Raw genomic sequence first — 23996 nt, 5'->3', positions numbered from 1 at the left:
CCAATCACAATCTACTGGCTTTAAAGAGCTGGAAAGTTATCGCGCGTTGTTGTGATAGTTATCGCTATCGTTCTTGGTGTGAACGGGACTTTATACCGTGAATTGACTGTTTATGCAAAATAAACATTGTTTAAATTGTTGCCCATTTTAATATGGGTTTCTATTACCGTTTTTCCGACCGTGAATAAACCAGTTTGTAACTTGACCTGCGTCAGTAGTGACAGATGTCACCTTGAGGAAAGCGCAGAGAGCGGCTTGTGGTGCCGGAAACCAAAGTGTTTCCCTCTCTTTTTCATCTCTGATAAACTGTTAGCGGCAGCCATGGCAACCGCAGATATTTCGACGATGTGGAAACACACAGTTTAACCGGTTAAAGTTAACGTTTCATCACTCTGACAAAGTGTGAAGCTGAACATCAGATACGGAGATACGGAGGCTCTGCTGTATGTCAGACTTTCTGTCAACGGTCAAAACCATTCAACGGTTTCAGTCACGTGAGCTGGATCTTACAGTCCTCTCTTCACATTGGCATCTCTTTCATTCTCTGGATAGGATCAATCTCTGTTTTAGTATTTTAGGGGTAGGCCTATTATTTATGTGTCAGTAATCCCAATATATTGAATGATGTAGGAATCTCTCAAGGTCAGCTGATGTGACTGTAATTAGGCTAATTACTTAGGCTATAAATGTTACAAGGACGAAAATGACATTGAACTCAGGCTTAGGAACATTAAACATAGGCTACATATCTCAATATAATCATAATATGTAAAACAAGCATATCAGGTAAAACGGCAAACACACAGCAGCACTAAAGTCGAATTAAGGAAATATACGACTCTTTTGCGCCGCCTAACGGTCACCTGGATAGACAACGGCAAAATATGCCCAAGTAGTTTGATTCCCAGTAGCTCAAAATAACATTGTTATTATTATTGTTATTATTATTATATTTTCCCTATTTTATTTAACCCCCAGAGAGTATATTAAAAATAAAACAATGCATTTTATTATATTTTCCATATTTTATTTTACCCCCAGAGAGTATATTAAAAATAAAACAATGCCCAAATATGTTAAATAAATGTTAATGTTATATGTATCTGGTAGGCATATTTTGTGGTAATAGCTCTGAAACTTGCATGCTAAATCCTTGTGTTTATTAAAGAAGACATACTGGGTTTTTGTGAAATCATATATTTTTTTTTTATTTAGTCATTTATTAGAGGCTTTTATCCAAAGCGACTTACAAATGAGGACAACAGAAGCAATCAATTGTAGTATTAAAACAACTAAAAACAGATCCAAAACTAAAAGCTAAAACTTTATAAATACTACCTATACACATTTTAAAATAAAGAGATTAAATAAAAATGACAAATGCATACAACAAAATTTCACGAGTATAATGATTCTAACATAACACTAAGCCAAACACCAAAAAAACAACTACATATGTGTGTATGTACAACCACACACACATACATATATACTGTATATGTACATACACATTTATAAATTCAATATATATATTATTTCATTTCCATTTAGTTTGTTGAAGTAGTAAAATAACTCAAATTAAATCAAACTAAAAACTTAATAAAAGACCTGTACAGACATAATAAATTCAGACATAATTTTACTAAAATTAAAATAAATAACAAATACAACTAATACAAATCAAATGACAGTAGTTTATCAGTAATCCTAAAAAATAACACAACAACTTGCTTACACGTAGTAAGAAATGGTTATAAAAACTGAAACAGAAGCGAAACAAGTAATAGGAAAGAGGAAAAATAAAAAGCGATACTTATACTTATATTTTAATAATAATATATTATAACTATTTCTGTTGTTATATAATGTTTTGTTTATTTTAATATATTATAATTATTGCTGTTGTTATGTAATGTTTTTGTTTATTTATATATATGTATATATTTATTTTAAACCCAGAGAGGATATTATATATTAAACAATGCTCAAATATGGTAAATAAATATTGGCCTATATGTACTGTAAATTATATAAACAATAATAAGGGTTGTTTGCACAATAATATGAAGTAGTAGCCTAATTCTCAAAAGGTTAAAGCCTTGTGTGACAGAACACAAGCCTGCATATTAATGCATCTATCCATTTTCCAAACCATTTTACAAAATATTATATTATATAGTTTTTACAGATTTAGTTATATTTATTATTACTGTTATCATTTTGTTATGTATTGTTTTATAGACTACTATATCATTTTAATTATATTTTTCAGCTATGAACCAAAAACTAAAATACAAATTCATTTTTGGCCTGATCTCGTGCTAATACCCCATATTAAACCATATTTCAAGTAGATACATGGGTGTTGGCACAATATTTCCCACACTAACGACAGTAAAACCACATGTCCCATCATCCTCTGCGGCAGCAGCACGAGAATGGAAGTCACGTGACCTCACGCGGATGGAAAGTTTGTATCCGCTGATAGAGGAGAAGAAAGTCCAGAGAAAGATGCATGAAGAGGATGACAGCGCTGCCAATCCCAGCAGGAACTCCCGGATCCTGGCGACCAGGTCTTTCGATGTGCCCGACTGCGATGGCACGAAGGAGCAGAGCGCCAAATTATGCGGCTACCTGAACAAACTGACAGGGAAAGGGCCCCTGAGAGGCTTGAAAACGCGCTGGTTTGTGTACGACCCCAGGAAATGTTACTTGTATTATTTTAAGACTCCTCAAGACGCCCTTCCACTGGGACACATTGAAATAGCGGACGCCTGTTTCAACTATGATATGGAGGTGGAAGAGGGGCTTTTTGAGATCCACACCGAGGGGAAGGAGTTCCTGCTGAAGGTATGTTGATATTATACATCTGCCTATATGCTAATAAAAATCAAATGCATAAAACCGTTTTCCATAGAAAGATTATCTGCACTGAATTTATTGGCTTCATATCGAAAGATGATTATCTTAGTGCATTTTAATATTGTGAACTAACTGGAGTACTTGCAACAAGTGGTTACAGACCATCCTTATACTGTCAAAAGCGTATTTTAATGTTTGAGTATAAATTAATATTTTCCATTTTAACTTATGCATGCACGATTTCACTCCTTTTTCCTATTATCAGGGTTATTATAGTTAAAATTAAACGAAATAAATAAATATATATATATATATATATAAAGACATTAAACAATACCAATATATATCAGGGTTATTATGATAAATATTATGATAAATTATAAATATTATACTAAATATTAAAAATGTATTTCAAAAATATGTTATGAAAAAAGTATGAGAAATATACTGAAATTAATACAAACAAATCAAACTGACAACAACAAAATTGTAACTAAAATTAAAATGAAACCTGAAAATATTATTTTAAATATTGTATTTTAATTAATTAAATTTAATTGTTTAATGTAAATTGTATATGAATATGTAAAGTGCAGCCCTTAAAATTATAGTATAACATTGCGGATGACAGATTTTTTAAATATTTATTTAAGGACATGTACTGAGATGGGAATGTTTCTTTACACAAAGCACACTGGCCCAGTCATTCAGCTGTTGTCAGGATACAATATAACATTCTGGACTCATCAATGCTCTAAACATCTTGCCTCATGACTGGAGAATGTAGGACTATAACACAAGATTGCTGTTGTAATTGCGCAAGCTCTGCAGTAGTTTGGTCTTCTCGCTGGACACAGAAAGCGGTTTATCAGATCTGAATCTGTTTAGTAATGTAACAGGATGTCGCTTTCTCAACTTCAGATTCATTTTCTAGAAAATGTATTTCACACTGCATGTAGTTTCGGGCCCTCATGACGCTGTGGTGTAGCTATCAGGATCTAGGCTGAAGGGAATGTCTTCAAACAGATCGTCAGTGAGACTGGCGCAGTTCCCAGCATGCCTGTACTGACTGAAGATGAGCCGTGTATAATATATATATTAGTGCTGTCAAATGATTAATCGCGATTAATTGCATCCAAAATAAAAGATTTTGTGTACATAAAATATGTGTATGTACTGTGTATATTTATTATGTATATATAAATACACACACATGCATGTATATATTTCAGAAAAATGTTATGTTTATATATTAAATACATTTATATATAATATAAATTATATTAATATAAATATATACATGTAAATACATGTAGATATTTTCAAAATATATACTGTATGTGTGTACATTTATACATACATAATATACAAAGTACACACATTTATTATGTAAACAAAAACTTTTATTTTGGATGCGATTAATTAAATGTAAAGATTTTCAAAGGCATATGAATCCAACATGAATAGTATGTTTCTAAAACCTTGTGTTTTAAACTAGATTTGTATTTTGTTTTCTTTATTGTGGATACAGTCATTGACTATTTATTAGTGTTTAAAGCTTTTTCTGTTTTTAAATATATTTTGTTTCTCACAGTTAAAGAACAACTTCATCACCGAACCGTAAACTGGAACTGAGAACGAAACAAGCATCATGATTCTCAAAGGGGACAGTCACATTCACACCTGACCCTGTTCCTCCCTAGACTACTGTTATACCACAAAACAACAGAGCAAAAATAGAGCCTTGGTTTCACACTACTTTTCTTTCCCTTTCTGCGTGCAGGCGCCCAACAGGCAGGTGATGCATTATTGGCTGCAGCAGTTACAGCAGAAACGATGGGAGTTCTGTAACATGTCCGGCCACCGAGACAGCTGGTGCTCCCCCACCCCGTGTTATCCACATACGGGCCTGGTGGCCAAAGATGCAGGTGAGATATATGGAGAAGTGAGCAGACCGTGACACAAACACAATGCACTGAAAGAAAGAACGATAAAAATCAGCTGTAAACCTTAAAATATTTTTTGGTCTTGCTCAAATTGCATGAATATTAGTTTTGTATACAAAGTTTTTCTTGATTTCTGTTTCCTTTTAATGATGGACTATAAGGTTCTTTAAAGCCCCAGACAGTTTTGTGGTTTCTGCTGTATGAGAATAGCTGTAGCATTTAGTATTATTTTAGAAGTCGAAAAGGCAGAACCAAAACAAAAAGCCAGTGTGCTTCCTCCTTATTACAGTCAGTTAGCAAGTCATTTTTAATTAACAGAAACAAATGCACCTGTGATGAACCTCTATGCAGTAGTCATTTAATTAAATTAATTAATATCGTTGTTACTGACCTTTGTAATGATAACAATAGTAAAGTAAAGCTAAATTATAGTACATTTTCTTGGTATCACATGAATGTTTGTCCCATTTAATGGTAGTACAGCTATATTTAAAATATAGATACGAGTCTGCATTATTATTATTGCACTAGAGTCTGAGAGTAATTTATATATATGTAGTGGTTTCTGATATTTCCAAAATACTGTATTTTCATTATATGAAGATTATAGCTCAGCATATAAACAGACTGATTTAGTGGGGTGTTTTAATCGAATAGTTCACTCAAAAATCTAAATATGCTGAGAAATTACTCGCCCTAAGGCCATCCAAGATGTAGATGAGTTTGTTTCTTCATGAGAACAGATTTGGAGTAATGTAACATTACATCAGTTGCTCACCAATGGATCCTCTGCAGTGAATGGGTGCCGTCAGAATGAGAGTCCAAACATCTGATAAAAACATCACAATAATCCACACCACTCCAGTCCATCAATTAACATCTAGTGAAGGGAAATGCTGCATGTTTGTCATAAACAAATGTATCATTAAGGGGTTTTAACTTTAAAACATGACTTCTGGCCAAAATACAAGTACATAATCCATAGCAACGCTTCCTGTAGGTGAAAGTCAACCGACATGTTTGTTTAGAACTGACCACATATTAATACACAAATTAATACACATATATGCTGCAAGATAACTAACAGGGATAACAGGGTTGACAATTTATTTAGACATTACTAACCTTGTGCATGGAACTACAAGGTGATTATTAGAAATAGAGTTTATTGCTGATGTTTCTATAAATATCTGCTTTACTATAATCAATTCTTTACTGTACAGTAACAGGGTTGATCATTTAAGATTGTCCACTATGGACAAAAATACAGAAACACAGAGATTAACAACTATATTAAAAACAGAGAAGACATTTGTCTTTGCACAGTTCACTTCTTAAAAGAATGCAATTTTGACAGGTATAAGCAATTGTTGTTTAATTTAATAAGGGATATTTAATTGTAACAGGGTTGCATAACCTGGGGAAACCCCTTTAATTTCTTTTTAAAAATGCATTATGTAAATCTATGTAATCTCTGTATAAATCATAATTTCAAATTTATTTTAATCAGAATCTACATACAGTATTTATTCATACAACAAACTGTCAACCCTGTTACCACTGTTAGTTGGAAAAACCCCTCAAGAAACATTGATGAGAGTTGATGAAAATTTTTTTGTTGGCTATTTATGAATTAAGTCATTATTTTAGCATATGTTAATGAGGGATACAAAAGGCCTTTTGTAGGATGAAATTACTTGTTTCTCTTTAGTGCAGATTTACTGTGACTGTTGAGAAATGCAAATGAACACTGATAACTCAAACTGTGACTGTGTTGTTTTAGAAGCAATGCTCTGTGAGAAGCCCAACAAGAGCATGGAAAGTGTTCGGAGTGACTTTGCTGTGGAGATGGACAGTGATGGGCTGGTCGGGCTCCAGTCGCTGCGTAACCCTGTGGCACAACCCAACGCAGCTCTCAACTCCCTCCGACACTGGGGATCTGAGATCAGGTAGGAGGCTGGGAAACTCACGCTAGGATGGACAGCTATTGGGCATCATTTGGCATCAAGGTTTACTTTATTTAATTGAAATCCTGCATGTAGAGCAAGTATTATGGGGGGGTGTGTTTATATTTCTTTATTTATTCATAATTTAACTCTTTTAATGCTTTAAAACTGTGGACAAAAGCTGTTGTTGTTTGGTCTGGTAATGTGAAAATCTCTATACAGTTTTACTGTATAGAAACCTATATAGAAATATATAGAAACTATTAGAAACCTAATATTAGAAAAATCAACAGCTTGATTATCAAAATAAGTGCTAGTTGCAGCTTAAGTACATTTTAATGAGAAAAGAATGTGCTCTTTCAAAATATTGTCTTAATATTATATTAATATAATACAATTTATAGAATTATCTGCTTTCAACATTAGCCTAATCAGACTGAAACCTATAAATAAATAATAAAAGTAATAATAATTTTGGCAGATGCAACTATAGTCTGATAACTGACAAGTTATACTGTAAATCCCAATTAGTATTTTGAGTATTGTGGTTGAGACAGAAGAATTTGTCACTTTTAATACTCTTTATTTATGCATATCTAATTACAAATGGACAAAATTACAGGTACATCTGTATCTTGATTTAGAATTGTTCATGTTTAACTACTTTCCCAACTGTTGCCATGTGTGAACTCTTTTTCAAACTTTCCAAAAGACTTTGGATGCATCTGTTTGGATAACATAATGCTGAAGTCGGCCAGAGGACTGAATCTGGGTTTCAGCAAAGATAAACAAACTAAAGTAGCTGGAAATTCTACAGCAGCTCCATGTTAGCTTTTAAGAGGCTGGCAATAGAATACTTTGACCCTTTATGCAAATAAAAGAAGACTTATAAATGTCATGTGAGAGAGGTTAAAAAAAACGTAATCGCAGAACATGCTGACAGCAAGACAAATGTAACATGTATGCCATATTATTACATTTAAGTGGAATTTCTTTACCATCTCCAGGTTTTGAATGAACTCTGACAACATTTGACAACAGTAGTAGCAAGTTCAGTCTTTGGCAATATACTGTGGTTAAGTTAATACTGTTACACATTACATGAATTTTGCTTCTCTGTACCTATATTGCATGATAACATTTCCTTGTTTCTCCCACCATCTATCAGAAATAGCATGTCTCACCTGCGGGCCGGCCGAGGAGGAGAAAACAGGCGCAGTATGTTTTACACAGCCAGCAGTGAGGACTGGGAGATGGTGGATCCTCCAGCCAAAGACACACCAGAGCACAAACCTCCACCTGACAGCCAACGCCGGGAAAGCCCATCTCACCTTCAACGATGTAAGATAATCGTTCAGACATTTTAATGACACACAAATGATTCAATGAAACTGAAGGCCTCTGAAACTGTGTCTGTCTTGTCACTCCTGACTGCCCACAGACTCCATTGGCTCAGCGTTCACGTTTGACTTCCGCAGCCCCTCGAGAATGAAACGGCCCTTTCACATGGGCTCTGGGAAACCCAACCGCAGTGCAGAGAGCTCGCCGGTTGAATTTAACGGGACCAAGACCTCCGAACTGCAGCTCCACATTCAGAGCCAGCAGGAGGAAATCAACCGCCTGCAGGAGCAAGAGAACCAGCTCAGAGAAGAGCTCGCCGGTCAGAAGGTACGATATGAGTAAATCAGGTAGGGACTAGGGGTGGGTGATGATATACCGGTAGACACAATCTAGATTTTGGACTATCGTCTCTATCGCGGTTACATGCTCACGTGATGTTGCTGTGCTACGTGGTCATGCAAATTTGTTGTTTGCATGCGTCTGTAAGCATTGCGGTTTAAAAACAAATGATCGTGTTAAATATCGCATGCGATTTATCGTGCAGCCCTAATTTTAAGCCATTGAAACGTAATCAGCAGCGAAAGAGAACTAATTTCGCTATTCAGTTTCTGAGGCTGTCAGAGAGGTGTGTGCACATGAAGACGATGCACATAGAGCGTGGGAGTTTGAACGTTTAGTTTGAGTTTAGTTATTTTTGCCGCTTTATAGGCCTTGAACGGTTAAATACACACTTGTATGTGTCAAAATGCCCGTTTTTGCAATTATCCTCGTAAACACAACAATTTAGGTCTTAAATGAAAGCAAACAGCTGAGAAAGAAAACGTGTAACAGTATATTGGATCTTTGCAGCTCTTAAAGTGACAGCAGTCTAATATTCCTGCTCTTTGTCAATCATGTTAATCAAATGACAAAAGAGAGGAAATCTCTCACTGTTCTTGACTTAATCACTTTTGTAACTTTAATAAGAAGAAATAATTTAATAATATTTACTGTACACTGTGACGAATATGCAGTTTTTATACATTTGATTATTTTATTGTTTTTTGTGCTATTGCTTGTAATTATTTTTTATTCTTATTTAATCGCCGACTGTTTACTTGTCCTCAGTGAGCTTGAGTTTAGGTTTTGTTTTTTTTTTAATTTAGGCTAGTATTAGTTTTTTTTGTGTGTGATATTGACACTGGTGACAAGAATTATGAAATGTCTATACTATCAAAATGTGGATATCATAAAGACCTTATTTAAAGCAAAGATAACTATATTGTGATATGTATTGGTACCATGAAATAGAAGTACTCATTTTGTGATATAAGATTTTGGTCATATCGCCCACCCCTTGTAGGGACCAGTGTTTTTTTTAAGCCATTAAGACACTCTTAAGTTTCATCCTCGAAGGTCATAAACTGTATTTTATTTTTGTGGTGTGTTTAAGCAAGCTGGTGTTAGTATAAAATGTTAATTTGCAATCCCATCCTGCAATTGTGTCTGCAATTATTTTATTTTGAGTTACATTTTTTCCCCATGTTGTACCATGCTGACATAGTCTTACTGCAAAGGCAGGCAGCAGTTAAAAAACAGATGTTTTTATAGGGTGTTGTTTATAGCTGTTTGCTAATAGTTCCTCTTTCCTTGTAGTACTCATACATGGGGATTTCCCATGTGCAAGTGAATGTTGACACAGTGTCTAAATATTCTACTCATCCTCTACATTTATAATTCAAAGACTTTTCTTATATCTACCTTCAAGTTTTGGTGCAGTAAGCCATTTCTTACATCAGCCGTATATTTCTGTGTACTTTTCTAAAAGGTGTCAGCACATCTTAAGCAAGGGCCTTGAGAACTACAAAATGGGTACTGTTGTTGTGCTTTTACCTTAAAAGTTCCCCTTTTGCGCCTGGCTGTGCTTTTAACATACTAACAACTCTAGATAATGATTCTGTATAACATATAAACAATACTGTTTATTCATAATTACAACATTATTGATAATATTTTATTAATGTGTTTTCTTTACGATTTGCATATTCCCAAAAAAATATGTTCAGTTACTCACTAAGTTAGGTGTGATGAGACTTAATGACTGAAAATACTGTTGGGTTTTATTAAAACATGCTGAAAAACTTACTAAAAATTACATTTTACAACTGAACAAATTACAAAAAACAAGCTAAGAAAAGTATCTATCAGAAATGAAAACAAAAATGTGATCCAAAGACAACAAACTGAGCAATGGGTCTTTCTTTGAACCTGCAAACCTACCAAAGCAAGTGTTCTTGATATTTATTGTGCCAAGCAAAGTAAAAAACAATGAATGAGTAATTTAGTCGATCATATGTAAAGACAAGTGCCAGCTGGTTCTAGTGCAGGGGGTAGCCAACCCTGCTCCTGGAGGCTACGTTTCTGTAACAGTTCTGCTCCAACACCCCCCTGCCTGTTAAGTAATTCAGAACACATTGATTAGTTGGTTCAGGTGTGTTCGATTAGGGCTGGAGTTGAACTCTAGAGCAGGGCTGGGCAACTTTGGTCCTGGAGGGCCACTGTCCTGCAGAGTTTAGCTCCAACCCTAACCAAACACACCTGAATAAGCTATTTAATGTCTTCAAGATCACTAGAATCTTGTTTGGAATTATATGTTTGTTAGATGGCGGCGCGTTCACGCTGCGGCTTCTCTCTCTCCCGACAGAAAGGTGTTTTCGTGTTTTTTGTCTTGTGAGTTGCAGTGTTTTTGTACGTATTCGTCGCGTTTGATTAGGGTTGGAGCTAAACTCTGCAGGACAGTGACCCTCCAGGACCAGAGTTGGCTACCATTGTGAACTTTGACCTCAGTAATTGAAGACTAATCAATGACTACAAAGGATCCCCATTTTGCTTGATCAGTTGGTGTTTTTCAGTAGTTTATCTGAGTAATTGATCTGCTGAACTATCTCAGAGGCTTGAGCTTCACACAGTATTCTCATCTACCAGGAGTTGGTTCGTCTTCTCCAACAAACACTACGTAGCTCCCAATGCGATTGGCATTCCACAGTGTCTCCTGGGAACATGGGGCTTCACAGTCATAACCAAGCTGCGAATGAGGTGGACAAAGCCCTGGCAGAGCGGGACACCCAGATCAAAGACCTTTGTTGGCACATGGAGAAGCTAGCCTTGGAGAAGGAGAGTCTTCAACAGGAGTTGAAGAGGTTGAAGATCAAAGTTGGGGAGATAAATGAACAGCTGGGCATGCTCATGGAGACCATTCAGGCCAAGGACGAAGTCATCGTGAAACTTTCCCATAAGAGTGGTAATGAAGGAACCCAGTCGGCTGAATGCAACTCACCTAGTGCAACTAGGGAACAACAAGAGTTGGACATCCTGAAGGTAGCGCAAGAACATCCTAATATATGTACTAATCATTATATCTGAATATGTATATAAATGTGTTTGTAAGATTATAAATTATTGGGAGCTTAGGGTGAAACATATCTGACATAGGCAAGAGTTGATTGCAAGACTAAGGCATAAGACTAAGTCTAAGCCCAAAACACTGCACGATTTTAGCAATCCTATAAGATCACTGCATGTCACACTATGCGACATGGATCTAATAAACTTGGCTACGACGTGTGTAGACTACGATGATGACACCTATTGACTCGTATGCTATGACGCACATTACTATAGAAGAATAAAACGTCATCAGCATGTGCTAGTGGTAAACAAAAGAGCATGATAATTTACACTTTAGCTGGAAAAAAAGTGGAAGTGGTGAAAGAGGAAGGGATAAGAGCTCGAGGTAAGCAGTTTTATGTTTTAGCGCCATGTCGCTTTGATTTCATGTTGCATTTTCATTGGTTGGTCAGTAAACGTGGATCGTACCAGCAAACACACTGTGCGATGATCATGCTGTATCGTAGGCTATCTTTGGTCGCAAGACCGTGACAACGACCATCTTTGAACCTCTCTCAATGTACGACACAGGACCACCGATTAGGAGCCACTGTTGCCAATCTTCCGTCTGGGACAGCTGAAAATCGTGCAGTGTGTTTAGGGCTTAAGTCAAGTCTTGAGTCTTTTATCTCAGGACCAATTAAAGTCTCAGATACTTTTGGTAATAGTTTTCTATATATTGAAGTTTAGATTTATAAACACTTAATGACTGTTTTGTACATTATTTTTGGTGTCTCACATACATCTTTTTGGGTTTTTACACTTTTCCAGGACAGCCTTCAGGGCTACAAATCCCAAAATAACTTCTTAAACAAAGAGATTCTGGAGTTGACGGTCTTAAGAAGAAATTCTGAATCCAGAGAGAAAGCACTTGAGGCAAAGGTCTGTGACTTTAGCTACTCTCTGCATGCAAACCACCCTGGATGTTTTTGCAGATTCTTTCTTATGTGCCATGTTAGCATTTCCTTTTCCCTAGCATTCCAACCTTTGCAAGGTTGCCTATGCATGTTTTTGATTGCTGAGGAATCATTTTTGTTCTTCGCATGTTCTTTTTTCCTTTGCTGTGTGTTCTACAGTGCACCAGTTTGGAGGCCAAGCTGTGTCAGGTGGAGAGTAAGTACCTGGTTCTACTACAGGAAGTGAAGTCTCCCGTTTGCTCCTCTTCAGAGCAGACCCATAGTGGAGAGGTCATCACCCGCTTACTAGAAGATGCATTACAGGTGGAGAGCGCAGACCAGCAGGAACACCCTATCCTCAAACCCAATGCTGTCAGGTATCATTTTACGAAAAATAGTATTTACAAGTGTATACCTCCCTAGTGCATCTAGATAATTTATGAAAATTCAGCTGCAAAAAAGTTGGCCATCCTTTAAGATATCAACATGTTTTCAGTATTCCAGAATTATTAATTTCATATGCAATTGGTCATAACAGAGGTCATTTACATATTGCAGTCTTAAAGGTACAGTAGCAAAAAATTCAGGTTTAATTGTAAGAGCCTGGGAGAAGGTAGACATGGTCATGCAGAAGGAAAATTTTGATTGTTGGTACAAGAAACCTTGTCTGACATTACAAGTGTAGGTACTTGTAGGTAAAAATTATACAGAATTCTAGAATATGGCCACTTCAAACTTTCTGTTACCAAATCAAACTACAACTTGCTCGGTCACCATCCAGTTTGACTTTTTTTTGTTTACTTTCATTTTTGTGCTGCCACACTTCTGAAGATCCCATCTTCAAGCATGTTTGGTCTTGTTAGTGTTCTTCAAATGCTGCTTGACTACAGGAACAGGATGTTTTCCTGGTTCTGCAGAACATGTCATGCTCTTCTTGAGTGGATCCATCTTCAATTATGCCAACTAGTTGCTTATTACTATGAAATGTGGCTTTGTTACTTTGAAGATTGTTGGCTCTTTTGTTACAAATTGCTTGTAAACCATATAACCCGTGATACTGTTTTTTTTTCTCATTTAGTGAGTATGATATTTATGGCTTCAAAACTGTCCCAGAGGAGGAGGATGACGAGGAAAAACTCGAAGCAAAAAAGAGAGCGCTAGACCTGAAGTCCCTTTCCCTGACAGACCAGGAGACCTCAGTTAGAGTAAAGTGGGACAACTACCTGGCCATCACCATGAACAGAGAGATGGTTCGATCTCCAGAACTTAAGGCGCTGATGCGAACTGGAGTTCCCCATAACCACCGTTCCAAGGTGTGGAGCTGGTGCGTGAACTTCCATGTGAAGAAGATGCGTGAAGACGTGTCAAAAGACTATTACCAGAACCTTCTGTCCACGGCGAACGAAAAACCAAACCCGGCCTGTAAGCAGATAGAGCTGGATCTTCTCCGGACGCTTCCTAACAACAAGCACTATGCTTCTCCTGACTCGGATGGCATCCAGAAACTCAGGAACGTGCTGCTGGCTTTCTCCTGGAGGAATCCAGATATCGGCTACTGCCAAGGCCTCAACAGGTATCAGATCCAAGCGATTCCATCAGCTCTCAAGTTCATTCTTAGGGTGCTTTCACACCTGTAGATCGATTGCTTTGTTCCGAAACAGGGATTAAAATTCTTACAATGTTGCTTTTTATTCTTGGTGCGGTTTGCTTTCAAACGGTAAAGTTTCTAAACGGACCAAATTTGTTAATACAAGTCACGCATAAGTAAACTGTTGTCTCATTGGTCAAAGTTCCACACCTGTAGATCGATTGCTTTGTTCCGAAACGGGGATTAAAATTATTACAATGTTGCTTTTTATTCTTGGTGCGGATCGCTTTCAAACGGTAAAGTTTCTAAACGGACCAAATTTGTTAATACAAGTCACGCATAAGTAAACTGTTGTCTCATTGGTCAAAGTTCCACGGTTTATTTTTTGGGATTCCACTTAGCTGTCACAGCTGTCATCCGTCAGGATGGAACGATAACAGCTTCGCAGGCTTATTGTTGTGGGTTTTTTCTTTTTTTGTAGCTGTCCTTATATTCATTTATCATTTTGAGCAGGAGTCCAGGATTCATCGGGAAAACATTTTTAAAATGCACCTACTAGGAAGAAGAGCAATAAGATGGCATCGTCTCGGACCGATTGTTTTGGCACGGATCCAAGCGCGATTGCCGTGTTCACATATGCCCAAATGAACCGAGCTAAGGGGGGATACGTGCCAGGTTCCGAAACAACATGCCAGGTGTGAAAGCACCCTTAATGTCTAAACCAGTGGTCTCAAACTCAATTCCTGGAGGGTCACAGCTCTGCACAGTTCAGCTCCAACCCTAATCAAGCACACCTGATCCAGCTAATCAAGGTCTTCAGGATTACTAGAAACTTCCAAGCAGGTGTGAGTTGAAGCTGGTTGGAGCTAAACTCTGCAGAGCTGTGGCCCTCCAGGAACTGAGTTTGGACCACTGGTCTAAAGTGACATCAACATCTTGAAATCTATAGATCTGAAAGAGATTTCTGATTCTTTCAGGCTGGCAGCTATTGCTCTTCTGTATTTGGACCAAGAAGACGCTTTCTGGTGTCTCGTGGCTATTGTGGAGGTTTTCATGCCACGTGACTATTACACTAAAACACTGCTAGGCTCGCAGGTACTGTTTCAAGATTGTTCTCTCTTTCACAGTCAAGAAAACTCTGGCGATTGGAGCACGGGGCTTTCACAATGTCTTTATTTACTGGATATGACACACTAGCAGCAGACTAACGGCACATCTCTTTTCTATTCTGTCATCTGTCACAATGATTTTGAGTTTTCAGGCTCCTTTCCATCGACAAGACATGAACATGCTTGTTGAGCAAACTTTACCACATTTGGGCCTTATGCAACATGAACAGTGTCATGTTTTACCTTAGATTCCGGTTACTAACCGCATGTTCGTATGCAGAGTAACTAGCCAAGTGCTTTTCAATTGAAACCACATTATTGGCACGCTGCTAGTGACGGCTTTTCATTGCTGACGTGTGACTGCAGCAGAGTCCAAAATGAGCTTTTGCCAGACCTGCTAATGGTGACTGAATTGATTGTTTTTGACTGTAGCTTGTTTTTGATGTAGGTAGATCAGCGTGTGTTGAAGGACCTGATGTTTGAGAAGTTACCCAGGCTTCATGCTCATTTTGAGCATTATAAGGTGGACACCTCTCTCATCACCTTCAACTGGTTCCTGGTTGTGTTTGTGGACAGTGTGGTCAGTGATATCCTCTTCAAGATCTGGGACGCTTTTCTCTATGAGGGACCCAAGGTATGGAGAATTATGTAGACATGGACCTTCAACATAGAATACTACTGAACTTAAAAATCAAACAGCTGTGCACTGACTGTATGCCATTGATGCATACTTTTCCCTTGAAGCCTGGGAGTTATTCATTTTTGTCTTAAGTAATAGTTTATATAACCACAATACAGATGACATGAGATTACTGACAAATCTAAAATGAGCATTGTAAATCCTCAGACACTTAGATAATAATACTTTAATACTTTCCTTTCTTATTATTAATAATGAGTCACATTTGTCTGGTTGTTTCAGGGTGGCAGGACTCCATGTGTGCTGATATGTTTTGATGTCTCTTTTTAGATCATTTTCAGATTTGCTCTTGCACTCTTCAAATACAAAGAAGAGGAATTTCTAAAGCTCCAGGATACCATGACCATTTTCAAGTACCTTCGGTATTTCACACGTACAATCTTGGATGCAAGGTTTGTGCTTCTGGTGTAAGGGATAGCAATAAATTATCATAAAAAACACTTAGACTTTTTTAAATTATTATTTTCACTTTATTTCACTTATTATACTATACACTTTATAGTGGCTACATTTATTTTATTTATTCAAAATTTTTTGGACTTATTATTAACAATAATAAATAGACAAATAATATTCTATTATTATTATTATTATTATTATACATATTAATTATATTATTTTTTTTAAATGTTTTGAAATATTTTGCAATCATTTCAATTTGTGGTTTGATTAATCAGCGTTGGGAAAACAACTTGATACACGTCAGCTGATTTAATAATAATAATAATAATGCAGTACACAGATAATATCTATTTTTTTATAATATATTATAAATATGTATTTTTTGCAGGAACGCTATCTGTCTAATCATAAATAATAAATTGAATAATATTATTATTCTTATTATTTATATTATTATTAAATATTTGTAATAATAATTTATTATTATTTATTTTATTATTATTATAGTAAAAAAAATTTATGTGATCTCTTTTTTTCCTTAAAAATGCTTTGAAATATTTTATTGACCCTTATGACTGGTTTTGTGGTCCAGGGTCACATATGATCTTGCGTTTCTCATAGGAAGTTGATGAGCATGGCCTTTGTGGACATGAACCCATTCCCACTGAGGCAGATCCAGAACCGCCGCACATTCCACCTGGAGAAGGTCCGTCTGGAGCTCACCGAGCTGGAAGCCATCCGTCAGACCTTCCTGCGGGAGAGAGACACCACCCTGGACGGCCGCACACTCATCAGTGACGACGAGGAGGACAGCTGAACCACAGCCAATAAGACACCAGACCTGCAAAGCTGATTAGCCAATCACATTGTGTCTTATTCATTTTTCTTTTTTTTTTTTTTTCCGTATTTCACTCAACAAACTGTGACTTCGAGAGACCAAAGAACAGTATTCCTTTGGATTAATCAAAATGGTGGTCTTTTTTCATTGTCTTGTCCAGTATTTCATCCATTTGTACATTGACCAAAATCAGTATTCGAGTAACTAAAGTACTTTGCATTTAGGTAGTAATGATTGGTGCAGACTGGACAAGTGTCAAAATTCTTATACACTTATATTATGCTGGACATATTAGGATGTACAATCCTGGACACCACCACTTTTTCTTCCAGCCGCACTTATTAAACTTAATTTACTTGTAATAATCATATCAGTACTTGTATTATATTTGATATAAATCGAATTCAAGTTTACGAGGCCTGCCCTCTTTCTAAACATTCTGTACTTTTACTCAGTTGAACTAAATTCACTGTCCAGTCAAGGAGTGGCAAAACGCAAATATGTGTTAGATCTACCTACCAGTACTTCCTGTCTGCTCAGGAAGTGATTACCAAACCCTGCCATATCACATGACTTTTTAACATATTTCACAAGCATGTTCTTGTGTATTTAGGTTCTAGATGCAAAATGCACATTTGCTGTCAGTCTAAAATCCACAGCGAATCCTGAAGCTGCTCAAAATTTGAGGTTTTGCTTGTTTGTTTTTCTCAAAGGTTCCAAGAAAGTGTTCGTGTTGTACTGTATGCTGTTTCTGAAATTCACTTAAAATTAAAAATGGAGTAACGACCCATAAGGGCCTGTCTTGAGGGAATGTATGCCAGAATTACTAGCACTTTTCTTAACTTTCAGTGTACAATTTTGCTTCTGTCATTTCAAAATCATGTGTTACAAACATGTATGCTTAGAAAAGCTGTGCATATCAGTGCAAGTACATTTAGTGCAGTTGATATATCTTTTACTCCATTTCATAATGGTATTGAATACACATAGTATACATTTTATCACCTGCTAGTATGACTGCAAATGTCAAGACGAACAAAAATGTAAAACTGATGGTTTTTGGTTTTACTGTGAGAGCTGGTCTCTCATAATGGCCATGTTTTTGCATGTAGAATTTGTCACCCAAAATTCCCTTATAATAGAAATGTTATTATTTGTTTTTTTTTAAGTCAAACTAAGCCCATGTTTGCATATTTCATTCTGTTTTTACAAATTGCAGTCTCAGACTTGTTGGGACATTCGTTGTCCAGATAATCTTTCGTATTTTCCATGTCATTTAGCTGTCAAGTATGTTATATGAGCTATAGCAGTTGTCTTGTGTCTTCGGCGAGTAAGCTATGATTTCAAACCGTCTTTGATGCTGTTGCTCGACGCAATGCGTTGCACAGGCCTTTGTGCTTATACAAAATTATGGAATTATTTGTTGTTTCTGAATCTTGTCCTGTGACATCATAATTTTATTTTTACTTATGCATGATCATCCAATAAATTTCTATTGCATACAATTGTTTTAATTTTGTTTGTGTAGTTCTTAAACATCTCCGTAGCCTCCTCCATAAACAATACAACAGCTGCAAAGGTCTTTCAACATCTTTTCTACAGGAAATACTGCATAAGCACAACAATAGAGGGGTAAATCCTTCCTGTTTTTGTAATGGTTATATAATATTAAAATATTAAATCCTACAGGATCTAAAATATACTGTTAATAATACACAGGCTGTATGTAATTTTCATATAAAAAATACAATACCCATATATTTGTCGACTATTTTAGTCTGTCTCACACAGATGCAACCTCTGTTGTTGCTTAACATGTCCAGCAGATGGCGATAATAGTTAACAATAGTTACTTTTTAATTTATATCCCAGACCCCAGCATTCACAGCGTGTTCTATCAAATCGTGATAACCGGGTTTGACTGAATCACCGTAAGGGAACCGAATCACATGAACGAGTCATTCGCGAATCGGACATGACTAATGTGTTCAAAAAATATGAAAGAAAGTCCGACTCTTTCCTCAATTCGGTTCTTTCGAACAGTTTGAACAGCTTGTCTCAAATCCCAATTTACAGAACATATTATTTGTAATATTTCCGCTATTATAATAACTTTTTTTTTTTTTTTTACCGCACTAGTCAAACTCTTGGTTCTCTCCAAATATATCAATTCACTTGGTTCTCCATTCATTCGAAAGTCCGTTCTCCGAAAGTCAGTTGTGTGTAAGTTTACAATACAGTGGTGTTTGTTTATTTATTTACTTATTCATCTGTCTGTCCAAGTATTAGCATGTCCAAGTATTAAACATGCCGAGATATAATCGAGTCGATACGTCTTCAGTCAGACTAAAATGTTCATTAGATTAAAAAAAGATGAATTAGGCCTACTTCTTAAATGCATCTTAAATGCATTTTAATTTGAAAACAGCTCAACTATGCCTATTTCCTAAACGACTCGTTTACACCGGTGTGTTTGAACGAGACTTTATTGGTTTGAACCGGTTCAACTGATTCACTGGAAAGAATCGCCAATCTGACATCACCGCTGCGCTCAACAGGTGGCGCGAGATTGACAACATAAACGCGTGCGCTCCTCCAGTCTCAGTTCAACAGCGCGACTTGCGCGAGAGACACGCTCAAACCCGGGAATATGCTACAAATATCAGCGGAATACAGTAAAATAAGTGTTATTTCTTAAAAGAAAAGGTAAGACAACCCACATTTTCTTGTTAATTTAAAGTGTCAAAGCTACTTCTTCTTGTAGTTCAGTGTGTCTTGTAAAACTTGATATAGGAAGAGATGTTATGGTGTGAATGTTTCTCATGGTTATTATGTTGCGCTTAGTTATAGAGTACAACAAACAACAGTAGCCTACAGTGTGTTTTCTTACACCTGTAAGGTAAATGTTTATCATGATATTATCGATATAGTTTATATTCTTTACTTATATAACAATGAAACAGTAAGTCATTATATGACGAAACAAATGCTGACAGCAGTCTAAATTTCACCGGATAATTCTCATGACATTGAACCCTCATTTTCTTCTAAAGAAAGTCATTTGATGACGTTTAATGACTTGATACATCAATTTTATCCTACATAAGACTCTTTTTGTTTGGTGCCTTCATACCTTACATCACCAGTAAGCAAAACTGTATATTTTGTGGCATTCTCACATTGCCTTATCCAGTACGTCCAAGTGAGAAAGATGAGATACATGCTCTTACACCTTCTTGGAAGTGAAGGAATGTAGTGCAGCATGCTGGAACAAGTGCTTATGTGAGTGCCTGTGACTTTCAGAGCTGCACCCTACAAATCTGCAGAACTTCCCTAAGCCTGTGTGCTTCTCGAGGGACACCTTAAGACAGATTTGACCTGCTGTCCCCTGTTTACCGAGAGACAATCATCATCAATGAGGACATTAGGAATGGCTGTGTTCAAGCAACAAAAAGTGGAGGATTTCTATGATATTAGTGAAGAACTTGGAAGGTAAGTGATATGATGGGTTGCCTGAGGATGTTTTGTTATCGCTTCCAGCTTTTGTGGGTTGTTGTAAGTTATATGGACCGTCCCCCGAGGGTATTTACAGGACAGGTTAACAGCTGGGGAGCTAGAGTTTGGGAACAAACATGTTTTACCTGACAGATGACAAGCTTCTCTGATTTTTCATGTCACTGGACAATAACAAAATGCATCCAAGGTATTATATCAAAACTGTTATTAAGGATAATTCAACCTATAATGTAAAATTCATGTTGTTTCAAATTCTCCTGCAGAACATAAAATACGACATTTTGAAGAATGTTTAAACTCTTTTTGTTCATACACTCCTAAAAATAAGGTTCTTTATTGGCATCTATGGTTCCATGAAGAACCTTTAACATGGAACCTTTCAATTCTACATAAGGTTATTCATGGAGAAAAAAAGGTTCTTTAGATTTTTACAATTTTCTTCATACTAAAAAAGTGGTTGTTTTAGGAACTGTTCACTGAAAGGTTCTTTGAGGAACCAAAGATGGTTCTTCTATGGCATCGCTGCAAAACCCCTCTTTTGGAAGTTTTTAGGGCTGTCAAGGGTTTTGAATACCACTGACTTTCATTTTATGGACAAACAAAACACAGGACATTTTTCAATCGCTTTAACATATCATATTGTTACAATAATCTTAAAAAGGACATATCAGTTGTAAAATATAGGAAGGATCTAGAGTACACTGAACAAAAACCTGAGGGCCCCCCACCCTCTTTTCCCTTGGCACCGGTTCTCATTCTTGAGTCATATTTTGTTCTCGCTGAAAAAAGCACACTCCCCTTAAAAGCTGCCACAACAGGCAAGCCTAACACTTACTAATGCACAAAAAACTGTTATAATAACAGCATTTCTACCATTTCAGCAGAAGGAAGTTGCAAATCCATCCAGACAGGAAGTGCTAAACTGCGTGAACATTCAGGAAAGGTGTAGTCTTACACCCAGGTTACTGCCATGTCTCTCCCCTTGTTATAGGTTGCAGGTGAAAGTCACCCTTTGGCGTTTATCTGTCATATAAAAACTTGAATATGTACAAGAAAGGCCATAAAACTGTTTTCAGGGAAGCTTGGAAAAGCATCCGCCTGTAATTAGGAAAGGTTGTTCCTTTTTGTCATGGACACCTCCTAGTTGAGGTACTACTGGCTACGGCAGAAAGACAGATGTTGGTTATTGTTTGCGATATGTGCCATCTGCCTGGATGGCTTTGTGGCCCACTCAAAGGCACAGTTTCTATGACGCACCCTGGATTAGATGAGATACCTGACCTCTCTTGCAGGACTGTAACTGAGAATGGGATTGATAGCACCGTTGTACGTTCACGAGGAGTTACTTTATATTAATAAAGGACCAGCTTTGTTTGTTCAAACATGAAATGCAACTAGAATTTAAAGCTACATTTTCTGAAGAACTCAACACTTTCAAACCGAGTTTGAAGTTAGCATGTTGCTAAGCTAACAATACATTACTGTAAATCTTAAATAGCACAAATACTGGGTAAAATGTTTAAATTTTTTTCTTTAAAGGCACTGAACAATTTTCTGAAGAAAATATAAGTGATGTTTGCCTGTACAGAAGTAGCCAAAACATGCTGAGGGTGTTGATAGGTGGATCTTTACTGGTCTAAAGGCCTGTTCAAACCAAAAGTAATAACTATAGCGGTAACTATAATGATAACTATATTAGCGTCCACATCAATAGACGATAATGTTGTGTTTATTTTGAGCATGCGCTGCAGTTTTGCCAACTGTCAGTTCTTTAAAGGAGTTTCTGATTGACTGTCAGTGTTTTTGTTGTTCAACATCTAGAAAAAAAGTGTTCTGTAAGTGATCCCAATGATACTGTTCCTCTGTGTCATTATCATTATAGTTGTGGGGTGGACTTCTCATAGAATATTTATAGTTATCACTATATTTATTGTCCTTTGTAAACGGGACTTAAAGGGATACCCAAAATGAAAAATGAAAATTACCCCATGATTTCCCTCAAGCCATCTTAGGTGTATATGACTTTTAATCTTTCAGACGAATACAATCAGAGTTATATTAAAAATGTCCTGGCTCTTCCAAGCTGTATGATGGCAGTGAATGGGTTTTGAGTTTTTGAAGTCCAAAAAAGTGCATCCATCCTTCATAAAAAGTGCTCCACACAGCTCTGGGGGGTTAATTAATAAAGGCCTTCCCTGTTGAAAGAACAGCATATGCTGGTTTGGCATGTTTTGAAGCATGGTTTGAGCTGGTTTAAGCTGGTCATGTGCTGTTCCTAAGCAACAAGCTCCTGCTCAGGACCATTTCATAACCAGCTTATAAACAGCTCAAACCAGCTGCCATGCTTCAAAACATCAAAGCTTGGAAGAGCCGGGACATTTTTTAGTATAGCTCAAATTGTATTCATCTGAAAGAAGAAAGTTACACCTAGGATGGCTTGAGGGTGAGTAAATAATGGGGTAATTTCCATTTTTGGGTGAACTAACCCTTTAAGTCAAAAGATCCAATTACTAATTCTCTGTGATGTTCTTGTCTCCAGAAATTGCTTGGTTTCCTGCTTCAGTGTAAGTCTGTCGAATTACAAATTTTGATCGATAAAATAGGCAAAACAAGCCCATTTTATCAATCAAAATGTGAAACTTGACAACAGGCCATCTCATCATACCCCATTTTGGCCAAATTAAAGTCAGACTGAATCCAAGATGGTGGAGAAAGCAGGAGAAATATTGATAATATATGTGTATTTCATTGGGTATTTTTAAACGTTTGTTTTTGTTTAAAATATTTTTGAAGTTTTTTCCCCCTAATATTTATGTTATATATTTTTTGAGTATAGTGTTGTTAGCTTAGCAACATGCTAAGCTTCTGTGCAGAGCTCTTTTTGTGTGTTGAGTTGATGTCTATGTGGTTCTGTGAATGTTAGCATGCTGTCTTGGAAGGCAGTTGCCTGTGTAGGCAGTAGACAGCATTGCAGCTCACTCGGGTTTAGAACACAGATTTAGTGTTAGGTTTAGCATCTATACTTAGTATACATTTAATAGCCTAAATATGAGCCAATAGAAATTGTTACAACAGAGAACATACAGTACAATAAACCTCATTTTGCTGAGACTACTACAGCACGAAGTACAAAAGCTAAAGGTTGTTAGCTTAGCTATGCACACCCAAAAAGCCTAGAAGTTAATGTTCTTTTTTGTAATGTTTTGGTTTTCTTTTTTCAAAACGATGCCTACGTCTCCACAGATATGTCATGGAGTATCAGATGCGTTTGAGGTGGAAATGCTCACGCACACTGACACGTATCTTGCGTGTGAAAGAGGAAATAGCTCATATGTGGTTTCTCAGAGCTGTGTGTGATGATCTGTAACACATTAGCAGCTGCAAACATGTCTATCAGAAGAGGACAGCGAGAGGGAGAGAGAGAGA

The 23996-nt window shown here is 36.7% G+C and overlaps 2 protein-coding genes across 4 annotated transcripts in view; both read left to right on the top strand.

Annotated features, from left to right (window-relative positions):
* Positions 1–2456: 2456 nt before the first annotated feature.
* LOC107659498 (TBC1 domain family member 2B-like) lies at positions 2457–18073 on the top strand. Of its 2 annotated transcripts, none has more exons than XM_016448460.1 (13): positions 2457–2850; positions 4646–4790; positions 6595–6757; positions 7923–8095; positions 8196–8422; positions 11060–11452; positions 12293–12403; positions 12598–12794; positions 13496–13990; positions 14983–15100; positions 15563–15748; positions 16085–16206; positions 16838–18073. In XM_016448460.1, exons 1-13 carry the CDS (start codon positions 2464–2466, stop codon positions 17031–17033), a joined length of 2913 nt encoding a protein of 970 aa, XP_016303946.1. In that variant the 5' UTR covers positions 2457–2463; the 3' UTR covers positions 17034–18073. The 2 variants fall into 2 exon arrangements, with proteins under 2 accessions (XP_016303946.1, XP_016303944.1); XM_016448458.1 differs by having other exon boundaries at positions 6592–6757.
* A 1561-nt stretch (positions 18074–19634) lies between these two features.
* Positions 19635–23996, top strand: part of dapk2b (death-associated protein kinase 2b) — a 39544-nt gene continuing 35182 nt past the window's right edge. For both annotated transcript variants that reach the window (XM_016448455.1, XM_016448454.1), the window contains exons 1-2: positions 19635–19760; positions 20358–20546. In XM_016448455.1, the coding sequence (XP_016303941.1) occupies positions 20470–20546 (77 nt within the window). In that variant the 5' untranslated portion in view covers positions 19635–19760; positions 20358–20469. The remainder of the gene's footprint in view (positions 19761–20357; positions 20547–23996) is intronic.

Source organism: Sinocyclocheilus anshuiensis, unplaced genomic scaffold, assembly GCF_001515605.1.
Source record: "Sinocyclocheilus anshuiensis isolate Anshui unplaced genomic scaffold, SAMN03320099.WGS_v1.1 scaffold387, whole genome shotgun sequence".
NCBI classification, from domain to species: Eukaryota; Metazoa; Chordata; class Actinopteri; order Cypriniformes; family Cyprinidae; genus Sinocyclocheilus; species Sinocyclocheilus anshuiensis.
Note: the sequence above shows the minus strand (reverse complement) of the source record. Positions and strands in the feature narration are given on the sequence as shown.